Source organism: Ciconia boyciana, chromosome 24, assembly GCF_034638445.1.
Source record: "Ciconia boyciana chromosome 24, ASM3463844v1, whole genome shotgun sequence".
In the NCBI taxonomy this organism is placed as follows: domain Eukaryota; kingdom Metazoa; phylum Chordata; class Aves; order Ciconiiformes; family Ciconiidae; genus Ciconia; species Ciconia boyciana.
In genome coordinates, this window is record NC_132957.1 from 4,888,066 (window position 1) to 4,900,779 (window position 12,714).

The window sequence follows — 12,714 nt, forward strand, 5'->3', positions numbered from 1 at the left end:
GGGGAGAGGTTGGGGGACCCGGGGGCTGGGGGGAGTTTGGGGGAACTTGGGGGGCTGGCACGGGGGATTGGGCAAGGGAGGACGTGGGGGAGTTTGTGGGAATTTGGGGGCTGGGATGGGGGTGATGGTTGGGGGGTCCTGGGGGGTGCTGTGCCCTCGCCGGGGGGTTCAGGCTCGGGCTGAGTTGGAGGGGTCCTGGGCGCAGCTTTAGGGCCAAGCTCTGGGTTTGGCCCACACCAGATCCCCTGGTTTCAGGGACACCCCCCCCCGGCACTGCTGGCCCCCTCAGCCACAGGGTTAAGGGGTGCCGGTCCCCTGGTCCCCAAGGTCACCGAAGGCTCAGCGAAACCACAGCGAAAAAATCCCCCTCATCAGCTCGAACCCCCACCACTCGTTCGCAGCTCTAAAAGGAAACATCCAACGCGCTCCCACTCGGTTTTATCTGTTATTTTTATAAATTAAGTGACCTGCCCTGGGGGGGCTGCCCCGTGCTCCTGTCCCCAGCCTGTCCCCGTGCTGCGAGCGAGGCCACCCTGCAGCGAGTGGCCCTGGAACCCTGCGCGGAGGCCGCTGAACCACAGTGACATAACCCGAAGGAGGGTGCGAGGAAGTGCTGGGGACGCCGAGCGAAACCTCCGCACGCAGCTCGCGTGCTGCTGGCGACTTGCTTCACCAAAAAGCAACCCAATGCCTGCTTGCTGCAAACCCCAACTCTGCTGTGTCCCCCCACCCGGCATGGAGCGTGGGGACAGGCGCCGGTGACACCTGGAACAATTCGGCGCTGTGATTTCCTGGCACCGTCCCCACTCACAGCCTGGGGAAGGTGGCAGAAACCTGCTCCGGACCGGAGCATCTCGAGCGGGGACCAGAGGATGCAGGTGGTTGTGGATCCTGTGGCTTGAAGCCCATGAAGATGACTCGGAGCGGACTTTGCAGAGCGAAGGGAGGCAGATGCTGCTCCGTCACACGGTGACAGACCCACGGACAGCCTGGCTCTGACGGGCACAGCGGAGCTGGGAGTCAGCATTTCGGCTGGAGGGCGCAGAGGAGCCGGGCTGAGAAGGTGCTTTTCCCCAGGGGGGAGCAGAAGCCAAGCTCGAGGGATGCTGATGTGCCCTGGCTCTGTGTCCGGGTCCAAACCTGGCCCCAAAATCAGCCCTGGAGAAGGCACTGCCCAATTCACACCCCTGCTCGTCTCCTGTCCTTGTGTGACCTCTGCCTCAGCGGGGCCAAAGCCACGGTGCAGCCGCAGGGATGGCCGTGACCACCACGCTCTGCCCTGGCTTCCCCGAGCCCACGATCTGCCGGGCATCCCCTGGGTGGGTGCTGTGTTCCGTGGGGTGGGTGGCCGTGCTTGGGGGTCCCGCTCCCTCCGGCGGGGAGGTGAAGGGGCTGTCCAGGAGCTGCTCGGTGTGGGGCTCCCGTGGGGAGCACCCGTGTTTACAGCAACAAGGGGGAACTGATGCAATTCCCAAGCTCCCGTTACATGAGCGGAGCTGCCCGGGCAGCAGGTGGGAAGGGGGTTATAGGGCTGGCTGGAAATCAGCTCCCACACCAGCCCCACGGCGGGGACGTGTCCTTCCACCCCGGCCATGCCGGGGGTCCGGTCCCAGCCCCAGGGGGTTTGGGAAGAGGGACTGGAGAGATGGGGAGTCTCTGGACGAGGCTTTTGGTGCAGGCTGTGCTGGCAGAAAGGACACGACATCTTTCTTAGATCTGCTTTTAAAGCTCATGATTTATAGAGGGCTTCAGAGTGCAATTAGCAGACTGTTAATTAGCCCTGCTCATAATCTTAATTGATCCTGAAGAGGAGGTGGGAGGGAGAACAGAAGTGCGAGAGCATCGCAGAGCGGCGTCCCGGCAGCCGCAGAGTCTGGGCTAACACATCCACATGCCGCATCCTGCCCCGGGACGGGGTTTGGGGACACGCAGGGTGGCCCTTTGCCTGCCCGGGGCGTGGGACCTCCCTGCCCTGTCCCTTCGCCTTCGCCTCGGGCTGCCCCGGGGCTTGGCCTGGCTAAAACCTGCTCCCAGCCGCAGCAGCCGAACCCGCTCTTTGGGCGCAGGGGCTGCCTGGACCCCCCAGATCAGGGGGTGCCCAGGCTGGGCTCTGGCTGGCTGCTCCCTGCAAGCTGCAGTTCGGCAGCTTGAAAGCTTTGAGCTCCCTCTTGAGGCCCTTCCTGCCCCAAAATCCTGGGGTTTTGGGGAGCCCGAGCTGCTGGGTGCCCCGGGCTGAGACCTGCAGTGCTTTGCACCCCAAGTGACACAGCCTGTAGGACACGGCTGAGCCCCGTCACTCTCCTGGCCATAGGGAAGGGACAGAGACACCGTCACCAGGAGCTGGTTTGGGGACTTTGGGCCAAGTGCCAGCGACACAGTCCCGGGGACTGACATCCCCCCTCAGCCAAAAATGCGAGCGGGGCTGGAAACGAGCCGGGAGCCAAACCCGTGCTGCCTGCCAAGGCCAACACACCAGCTTTCAAAATAGCCCGTGTCCCGCGCAGCTCCGGCTGGAGCGGAGGGTGCCAGCGGGAACCACCCACGCGGGACGGGAAGGCCGGCAGCACCGCGGCGGGCAGCGTTCCTCTGCCAGACGGAAAGGTCACCCCATCCAGATCCCACAGCCGGGCTTGGGCACGGGCCAGGCGCTGATGACACCAGGCTGGAGGAGTCAGCGTCGCACCCGGTCCCCTGGCCTGGCGCTGGCGGGGTGCCCGGGACGTGCCCGACCCTGATGTCCCCTTGTCTCGTGCGCGGGGGAAATTGCTGCTCTGGGGGCTGAGGGTTTAATTCCGCCTCAGTTTCCCCAGTGCTCCCAAGGTCTTTCCCAAGGTCTTTCCCAAGGTACCAGGCGACCCATAGAGTGAATTTTCCTGAATTAATCTTCCTCGAATCCTCCCCGATTCCCAGGGGAGACCCGCTGGCGGGGTGGATCCCGGGGGAAAAGGCGCTTCTGCTTCCCAGGATATTTATAAGACACGGGAAACTGGTGCTGGCCCCAGGGGCCGGCGGCTGACGGCAGGGCAGCGCCTCGCGGGTCCTTTCTCAGCCTTGCGGGACTGGGAACATTTTGGGTGCTGACTCCCGACCCGGCCAGGGTGCTTCCGCAGCAGGTGGAGGCCAAACGCGCCTCTTCCCGGGGGGAAGCAGGATCAGGCCACCGCCGTGTCCCCTTCTCACCGCCCTCATCCCTGCTCGCTCCACGCCGAGGCCGCGGTTACGCTGGCGGGGCTGATCCCAGGGTTAAGTTGGGGTGGTCCTGGGAACCGGGAGAGCGGGGGGGAGCGGCGGGATGCACCGCTGGGAGCTGCCGCAGCACCCGCCCGTCCCTCTGTCCATCCATCCGCCCGTCCCTCTGTCCCTCCACCCGCCCGTCCCTCTGTCCATCCACCCGTCCGTCCCTCTGTCCCTCCACCCGCCCGTCCCTCCGTCCATCCACCCGCCCGTCCCTCTGTCCCTCCACCCGCCCGTCCCTCTGTCCACCCGCCCATCCCTCTGTCCCTCCACCCGCCCGTCCCTCCGTCCCTCCGTCCATCCATCCACCCATCCCTCCGTCCCTCCACCCGCCCGTCCCTCCGTCCATCCACCCGCCCGTCCCTCTGTCCATCCACCCGCCCGTCCCTCTGTGCCTCCACCCGCCCGTCCCTCTGTCCCTCCACCCGTCCGTCCCTCCGTCCATCCACCAACCCGTCCCTCTGTCCCTGCACCCACCCATCCCTCTGTCCATCCATCCACCCGTCCCTCCGTCCCTCCACCCGCCTGTCCCTCCGTCCCTCCACCCGCCCGTCCCTCCGTCCCTCCACCCGCCCGTCCCTCTGTCCCTCCACCCGCCCGTCCCTCCGTCCATCCACCCGCCCGTCCCTCTGTCCCTCCACCCGCCCGTCCCTCTGTCCACCCGCCCGTCCCTCCGTCCCTGCACCCGCCCGTCCCTCTGTCCATCCATCCGCCCGTCCCTCTGTCCCTCCACCCGCCCGTCCCTCCGTCCATCCACCCGCCCGTCCCTCTGTCCCTGCACCCACCCATCCCTCTGTCCATCCATCCCCCGTCCCTCCGTCCCTCCACCCGCCCGTCCCTCTGTCCCTCCACCCGCCCATCCTTCCGTCCATCCACCCGCCCGTCCCTCTGTCCATCCACCCGCCCGTCCCTCTGTCCCTCCACCCGCCCGTCCCTCTGTCCATCCACCCGTCCGTCCCTCTGTCCCTCCACCCGTCCGTCCCTCCGTCCATCCACCAACCCGTCCCTCTGTCCCTGCACCCACCCATCCCTCTGTCCATCCACCCGCCCGTCCCTCTGTCCATCCACCCGTCCCTCTGTCCCTCCACCCGCCCGTCCCTCCGTCCCTCCACCCGCCCGTCCCTCTGTCCCTCCACCCGCCCGTCCCTCCGTCCATCCACCCGCCCGTCCCTCTGTCCCTCCACCCGTCCGTCCCTCCGTCCATCCACCCGCCCGTCCCTCTGTCCACCCGCCCGTCCCTCTGTCCCTCCACCCGCCCGTCCCTCCGTCCATCCATCCGCCCGTCCCTCTGTCCCTCCACCCACCCGTCCCTCCGTCCCTCCACCCGCCCGTCCCTCCGTCCATCCACCCGCCCGTCCCTCCGTCCATCCATCCGCCCGTCCCTCTGTCCCTCCACCCGCCCGTCCCTCTGTCCCTCCACCCGCCCGTCCCTCCGTCCATCCACTCGCCCGTCCCTGCGTCCATCCACCCGCCCGTCCCTCTGTCCATCCATCCACCCGTCCCTCCGTCCCTCCACCCGCCCGTCCCTCTGTCCCTCCACCCGCCCGTCCCTCTGTCCATCCATCCACCCGTCCCTCCGTCCCTCCACCCGCCCGTCCCTCCGTCCATCCACCCGCCCATCCTTCCGTCCCTCCACCCGCCCGTCCCTCCGTCCATCCACCCGCCCCTCCCTCTGTCCCTCCACCCGCCCGTCCCTCCGTCCATCCACCCGTCCGTCCCTCTGTCCCTCCACCCGTCCGTCCCTCCGTCCATCCATCCACCCGTCCCTCTGTCCCTGCACCCGCCCGTCCCTCCGTCCATCCACCCGCCCGTCCCTCTGTCCATCCACCCGTCCCTCCGTCCCTCCACCCGCCTGTCCCTCCGTCCCTCCACCCGCCCGTCCCTCCGTCCCTCCACCCGCCCGTCCCTCCGTCCATCCACCCGCCCGTCCCTCTGTCCATCCACCCGTCCGTCCCTCCGTCCATCCACCCGCCCGTCCCTCTGTCCACCCGCCCGTCCCTCTGTCCCTCCACCCGCCCGTCCCTCCGTCCATCCATCCGCCCGTCCCTCTGTCCCTCCACCCCCCCCTCCCCCTGTCCCTCCACCCGCCCGTCCCTCTGTCCCTCCACCCGCCCGTCCCTCCGTCCATCCACACGCCCGTCCCTCCGTCCATCCACCCGCCCGTCCCTCTGTCCATCCATCCACCCGTCCCTCCGTCCATCCACCCCCCCGTCCCTCTGTCCACCCGCCCGTCCCTCTGTCCCTCCACCCGAGCCCAGACGGGCTCCTCGGAGCCCCCCGGTCCTGTTCCCTCCGCCCCCCCCAGCACCCACCGGCCCCCAGAGGCTCCCGGGGCCCCTCGGGGGGAGGGTGCTGGGCGGAGCCGCCCCGCGCTGCCCGGGGGGGGTCCCGGCCCGGGGGGACCGGCCGGCCGCAGCCCCGCGGCGAGGGGCCGTGCCGGGAGGCAGGACCGGCCCGCCCCGGCCCGCCCCGGCCGGGCAGCGGCGCGGGGAGGCAGGCGCACGCCCGGCGGGGCCGCAGCTCGGAGCAGCGCTCCCGGCCCGGTGCCGGTTCCTGCTCCCGGTGCCGGTTTCCCGGTTCCCCGGCCCGGGCGCGGCGGGGACGGAGAGCACGCAGCTTTGGGGGCGCGGAGCGGGTCTGCCGGCCCGGTGTCCCCCCCCCCGGTTCCCAGCGTCCCCGTCCCCGTCCCCGGTTGCCGGTACCGGCCCCGCCATGCCCGCCGCCTACCCGCAGCGGGCCCTGACGGTGCTGCTGCTCTTCGGCACGCTGGCCGCCGCCATGGCCCTGCTCGCCTCCAGCCTCATCTTCCAGCTGCCGTCGGGGCGGGTCGGCACCGGTGCCGGTGCCGGTGCCGGTGCCGGTCGAGGGGCTCTGCCGGAGCCGGCGGCCGCCGTGCTGCTGCCGGTGTCGGCCGTGCTGGCCGCTCTCTGCCTGGTGCTCAACGTGAGCTGCCTCCTGCTCTGCCTCCTCCACGGCTACTTCAGCACCGAGCTGTGCCGGGGGCAGCCCGGGCCCGACCGGTGAGAGCCGCGGGGGCGCGGGGGGCACCGGGGCTCGGGGGGCACCGGGTGCTCTGGAGCCCCGGGGATGCTGCGGGGGTGCAGGGGAGGCTCAGAGGGGTCTCGGGCAGGGGGAGGCTGGGGGGCAGCAGGGGGCTGGGGAGAGGAAGGAGGGCTGCAGAGGAGAGAGGGTGCTGGAGGGGTGCAGAAGGGACTGGGGGAACGAGGGGTGCGAGGAGGGCTCAGGGGGTGCAAGGAGGGTGAGGGGCGCAGGGTAGCACCGCTGCCCCGCGACCTGTCACAGGCCGCCCGTCCCCTCGGCGTGGGCTCACACGCAGCCCTGCCGCCGCCTCCTGCACCCCAAGATCCGGCCTTTGCCGGGCCCCCTTAGTCACTGCCCCTGCGAAAGGGAGCAAACGGTGCTGCTGGCCCTCGCCGAGCACTTGGGTATCACAAAAGTAATCTCTGCAGCGCCGAGGCGCAGGGTTATCTCTGGCCGATGAATCCCACTGTAAATGTGCCTCTTAATTTGGGGTGTAGCTGTGCTTATCGATTGACTAGGAGCACGTTCATAGCAGCCCGGCCACCTGGCTGCACTCATACACGCTATTTAATTTCCCTCATAACATCCCTGTGTAAACCCAGTTTTAGGGTCCCTCTCCGGGCTCGTAGAAGCGTGCAGGGTCACACCAGCCTGCCAGCCCAGTTCGGCTCTGGGGCCAAGGCCAAAGCCAAGACACGCTGGGCTTGGCCGCGCCGCCCAGGAGCACCCGAGATTTGTCCCTTTGCAGCGGGAGAGCTGGGCTCTTCGGGTCGCTGCCGGGGTGATTGCACAGGCCGCTCGCGCAGCACCAAAATGACCGCAGGCCTGGGATCATTAACCACAGACACGTGTTGACTTAATCGTTACCAGCACATTTACGCTTGCAAAACCGTTTCCAAAGCAATTCCCCTCTCCTTCCTCCGCCAAGACCTGGGCTGGGTCCGTGGCTCCTCTGCCTGCGCTGGCCCAGCCAGCCCCAGCTCCGCTCCTGGGTTAAAAGAAAAGAGCAACGCGCGAATAATCAGATTTAAAAGACCATTTTAAACTGGTCTGTAGGTGGAGGTCCCTCCATGTAGCTCATGCGATGGTCCCCACGGGACCATTTTGGGACTGCTCCAACTTAAGCAAGTCAAAACTCATTTAAAGGAAATGATAATGTTTCAACAGTTAGTTTTGTCCCTAATTAGACAAACCCGTCAATGCCTCATGCTCTGCACGGAGCACGACGGCTGGAGGCACTCCAGCAAGCGGCAGCGTCTCCTCTCAGCATCTTCCAAGCGAAGCCGACGCTTTGTGCGCTCATTAACGAAGGAGAGCAAAATATTTCTGCAAAACACAAAGTTCCCATAGCAAACTTTGCTTTCTGTGGGAGCCGAGTTTCTGCTGGAAAACTGTCACAGCAGAAAATTCCCCATCAGCTGTAAATTTGTCTGAGATCTGGTATTGATTTGGGCTGTAAAACGCTCAGTTTCGGCGTTGTGAGGTTCAACTTTGAAAATCCCGAGTGTGAAACAGGAGCAGCACTAATCAGGCAGCCAGATGCAAAGTCACAGGTAGAAAGACGAAGCGTGCAGGCACGGGACAGCCCGTACTCCAACAGCAGCGACTTGTTCAAGGACAGAGCAACCGTCGCCGCACGGCTGCGGACCCCGCTGGCACGTCTCACCGAGCAGGGACGCTGCTCCCAAACAATTTGATTTTAAATAATATTTCTGTGCTCTGCTCCAGAGGCCCGGCAAAGCGAGAGGCTGCTTTAGGCTTTGCTGCAGGCAGTAGGAAGCGTTGGTAGGGTTGGGAGCCCTGGGTTGGTGTCTCTCTGCCTGGGATCTCAAGCAGATCACTTAGTCTGGCCCTGCCTCAGTTTCCCCAGCTGTGACCTGAAGGTTACACTCATCTTTGGGAGGAAAAGGGCAGGTTCTCGGGACACAGGGATGCTGGTCTGCAGGCTGCCCAGGCAGGAGGTGCCGGCACGACGCAGCCCCTCTGCCCCGCGACATGGGACGCTGTTAGTTGCCGTCTCCTCGTGGCTGAGCTGGCCTGGCCCCACTGGGCGCTGGTTTCATTAGGGGACCCGCTCACGTCCCAGGGACCTTTCCCACAAGTCCCTGTCACACTGAATTACCGCTCTGCTTCTCAGCGCTGCGCTCAATAGTCTAAGCCAGCTCCAAACAAAGTCCTTCTCCTCCCTGCTAATCCCTCCCCCCCGACTCAGGTAATTAATAAAACAAAGCGGCTGCTCTTCCCCGCCGGCAGCGAGGAGCGGGAGCGGGTCCAGCGTCTATTAACGGCTCCCGGCTGCAGGCTCCCCACATGGGGGGCAACGGCCAAGGGGCTACAACAAGCCCAGGAGGAGGGGAGGGGGCCAGGCCATGCTGGGGGCAGACTGGGCCAGGACACAGCATCCTTGGCTGCTGAATTCACCCCGCAGGGTGGAAGGAGCTGGCGTGGCAGAGGAGCAACACGAGGGCTGGTCCTGCCGGGAGGATGGTTGGGCTGCTGCCCCTTCAGCTGGTCCTTCGAAGGCAGGGCATGTTTCCAGCCGGCTCCTGGGGACTTTTGAAGGTGGCCAGTGGGACCAGCGATGCCCTGTGCACCCCCAGTTGTTTCGAGGGACTATTTGCGGTTTCCCAGCATCCGGTCTTGCCAGCATCTCTCCGAGCACTCACGTTTCCAATGCCCCGAGTCGCTTGGCACCCATCTGCCACACTACGCTGCATCCCCTAACGACCACATCCCGCTCTCCCAATTAGCAGAGGCATCCTCTGGTGACAGCAGCCTCCAAAGCCCAGCGAGGACTGAGGTTTGCCAGGTCAATCTGAATCACAGAATCACAGAATCGTACAGGTTGGAAAAGACCTTTAAGATCATCGAGTCCAACCGTAAACCTAACACTGCCAAGCCCATCACTACACCATGGCCCTAAGCACCTCAGCCAAACGGCTTTTAAATACCTCCAGGGATGGGGACTCCACCACTGCCCTGGGCAGCCTGGTCCAATGCTTGATAACTCTTTCAGTGAAGTAAAATTTCCTAATATCCAGTCTAAACCTCCCCGGGCGCAACTTGAGGCCATTTCCTCTCGTCCCATCACTTGTTACCTGGCAGAAGAGACCAACCCCACCTCTCCACACCCTCCTTTCAGGCAGTTGTAGAGAGCGATGAGGTTTCCCCTCAGCCTCCTTTTCTCCAGGCTGAACAACCCCAGTTCCCTCAGCCGCTCCTCCTAAGACTTGTGCTCCAGACCCTTCACCATCTGCCTCCGAAGATGCCCAAAGCAGAGCTGTCGGTGCCGGGGCCGTGAGCCGGCTCAGCGGAGAGCGTGCCGGCGCAGGCAGCAGGCGCAGGGGTCAGTGCTGGGTGGGAAACAAAGGCCCTGCTGGAAAGGAGCTGGTCTTTTCATGTGTTTTAAGCACAATTCAAGTACCAAGCCCCCTCCAGACAAAAGGCTTGCAATCTGAGCTGAGCACAGAAATCCAATCCCAAGGGTGAAGAGAGAACCTGGCCTTGCTTAATTCAATGCGCCAGCACTTTACTTGTCATTCTTTCTTTAAGGGGGAGATGGGCTTGACAGGCCTCAGTTTTGTTCCTTTCTTGCTCTTCAGGGTTTGCTGAACAGGGGAAAATCACCTGCAAAAAGCCTCCAGCCATTTGCCTCTCTCTCTCCTGAGCCCCAGTCCCCATCTGGTTGCTGAAGCACAGCTCGAACCAGGCAGGAAAAGTTTGACATTTCAAGTGATCTCAAAATCTTCTGTTCCAGAGTGGGAACAACACAGCCCAGAGCTGTGCAACCCAGCAGCCTGGGGGAAACCCCAATTCAGCAGAGGTCCTTGGGCTTGTGACCTGGCTCTGAACCTCTTCTCTATGCAAAACCAGTGTTTCAGTTTCTCAGCAGGGGCCAGAGCATCAGCGTTTTTCCTGTGCTGAGACCAGGGCCAGGAGACTACACAGACCTGTGTTTTTCTCACTTGTTTTGCAGGGCAGACTGGTTCCTTCTGGACAGCCGGATGGTCCGCCACGCTGCCATCGGCTTGTTCTGCTGCGGGGTCTCAGTCTACCTAACAGGCAAGTGCTCATTTCCCACCAGCACAGCCCAGCAGGGACCATGCATTTTCAGCCCAGCCCATACATCCTGCACTGGTTGCTGAGTGCTTGCGAGCTGCTGAGTTTCTACTTCAGCATTGGGTTTGTTTTGCAAATGGCTTCGCCAGCTCATTCCCATAGTGCAAACTTTCTGTTCTTGGTGACCAGCCCTCACAGGGCCTGAAGTTTGCAGGTCAGCTGCATCGCTTTAGTCCTTCTGGTTCCTCAAGATGTTCCGCGCTCTCCTTTCCTTCCAGCTCTCGCCATCTACATGCTGCTGCTGTTTGAACTGGAGACCGGCATTGCCAGCGCCTGTATTCTCTCCTCCGGCATCATCGTCCTGCTGATCACAGTGACGCACGCCCTGGTACGGGCTTCCCAGGTTTCACGCCGCAGCCGCTCCGAGGTCTCTCACACCCTGTACGAGAACGACTCTGCCCAGCACGGCGAATCCTCCATCAGCAATATGAACAACAAGAACGTGGCTGCACCCCGGCCCCGGCCCGAGATCCACCGGGAGTTTTCCTTCCCTCCTTTCCTGGAGCGCAAATCCCAGCTGGGCTCTCCAGCCAGCAGCAACCTCACCTCCTCAGGCAGCCCTGGGCTTCGCTCCGAGAAGGAGAGCTACAACCTGCCCCGAACGCACAGGACGCTGTCGGCAGAGTCAGGCCTGCTGCAGGCACAGGGCAAGCCCTGGAACGGCGTCACCCAGGAGATGAGGAACGTGCTGTCACGCAAACCTGGAGCCTTGGGCAAGGACTCGACTCTGGTGTGAGTGGAAGCGGGACCTTTTCGCCCCATCTTGTCCCAGGGGAGCTGCAGGCACCAGGGCTGAGATTTGCATCTCTGTTTAGAGCTTAATATAGGTCATGTCTCACCAGAGCAGAGGGATGGCTGCTCTTCCACCCTCCTGCCTGGGGGTCTGCGCAGCCACCGCCTGATGCTCTTTGCTTCTTTTACTGAGAAGACGCCACATCCGCTCAAAGCCAAAAGCCCTCGGCCGCCTGCCCTCAGCCCCTCCTGCCACCCGCGTTGCCGCTGGCGCTTGCCACGCCGCAAACAAGGACCGCGTTGGCAGGGCAGCAGCTGGCAGCGGCCAATACAGGACCCCCGTGGCTGTCCCAGCCGCAGCGAAGGAAGTAGAACATGTGGGTGAGAAGAAGCAAGTGGACCTTGTTCCACAAACAGACCTACCCTCCTTCTCCAGCAGATCCCAGCTGATTTCTCCGGCTGGCTGTACATCCCTGCCCTTCCCCTGCCTCCTTCCTTCCTCCTCCATCCCCAGGAGCCAGCACTACACCGAAACAGTTCATACAACTGACCCAGCAGGGCTTCCCCCCAGCATGCAGCCAGGCAGGTGTAAGAAACCGAGGGAGGTGATGGAGGAGCAACGAGCGCGATGGAGCCAGAGCAGTCTGCAAGCTGCAGAGGGTGGGTTTGGGGTGGCAGAGAGCCTGCTGCTCGGTCACCAGCACATCCACCCTCTGAGCAGGACGTAGCTCGCTAAGCAGGGTCACTTAAGAGCTCTTAGCAGGGAAAGGGGCTGGGATGGGGCAGCCCCACTGCCCTGGCTTTGCTCTGTGGTGGAGGGACCTCTCTGGGGATTACCTGGGTGCCACCAGGAGAACAGCGCTGATCGTCGAGGCCGAGGTCCGGGAAGGGGTTTCCATTGGCATTGCCAGTCCTCTGCTGTGCGCAGGGCAGAAAGCAGAAGTACTAGAGGCAGAAGCTGTTTCCGTGAAACACAAGCAGGTTTAGCTCGCTCTGTCCCTGCGCTGATGAACACCTTGCTGGTTACTCGCAGCCCCACGCTCTGCCAGCCCTGCCCAGACCCAGAGCAGCAGCACGCTTGGTTCTTCCCCAATTCCTTATCATTCAGCAATCAGTAAAGCGCTGCAGGGAGTGAAGGGAGGCCACCGATTCAAACAGATGATTCAAACAGATTCCCTCTCGCCTCCCGTGCTATTATCCTGAAAGACACCTGTTATCCTGAGCACAATACAATTTCTTTGGAAACTGAGTTTAGCACTGCTTTGATCCCTGCATCCTTGGCAAATTCTTCAGCAGAACAGAACTGTTGGTTCCAGGAGAGATTAACATTGAAGTTGCATCCTTTTTAAAGTGACCTCCAAAGCTGCGCGTACAGCTCTGCTTCCCGCTGCTTGACCTGGGATGAAGAAAGTCCTTTTTTGTTGTTTTTGGTTTTGGTTTTTTTTTTTTTCTGAAGAACAGGACAGTTTCTTTTTTCACTTGAAAGGCTCCAACTCTGCATGCCTTTGTTTTGCTCCGTGCCCTTTGAAACACACAGAGCCAGCAGGCTCCAAGACCCCCCAGCCCGAGGCGAGCAACAGGGGAAGG

General features: G+C 63.3%; 1 protein-coding gene across 1 annotated transcript; it reads left to right on the forward strand.

The window, feature by feature from the left end:
* Positions 1-5,946: 5,946 nt before the first annotated feature.
* On the forward strand, positions 5,947-11,514 carry TMEM221 (transmembrane protein 221). The gene is made up of 3 exons (XM_072845399.1): positions 5,947-6,254; positions 10,253-10,338; positions 10,614-11,514. The coding sequence occupies exons 1-3, from the start codon at positions 5,947-5,949 to the stop codon at positions 11,129-11,131; spliced, it is 912 nt and encodes a 303-aa protein (XP_072701500.1). The 3' UTR covers positions 11,132-11,514.
* The last annotated feature ends 1,200 nt before the right edge of the window (positions 11,515-12,714 follow it).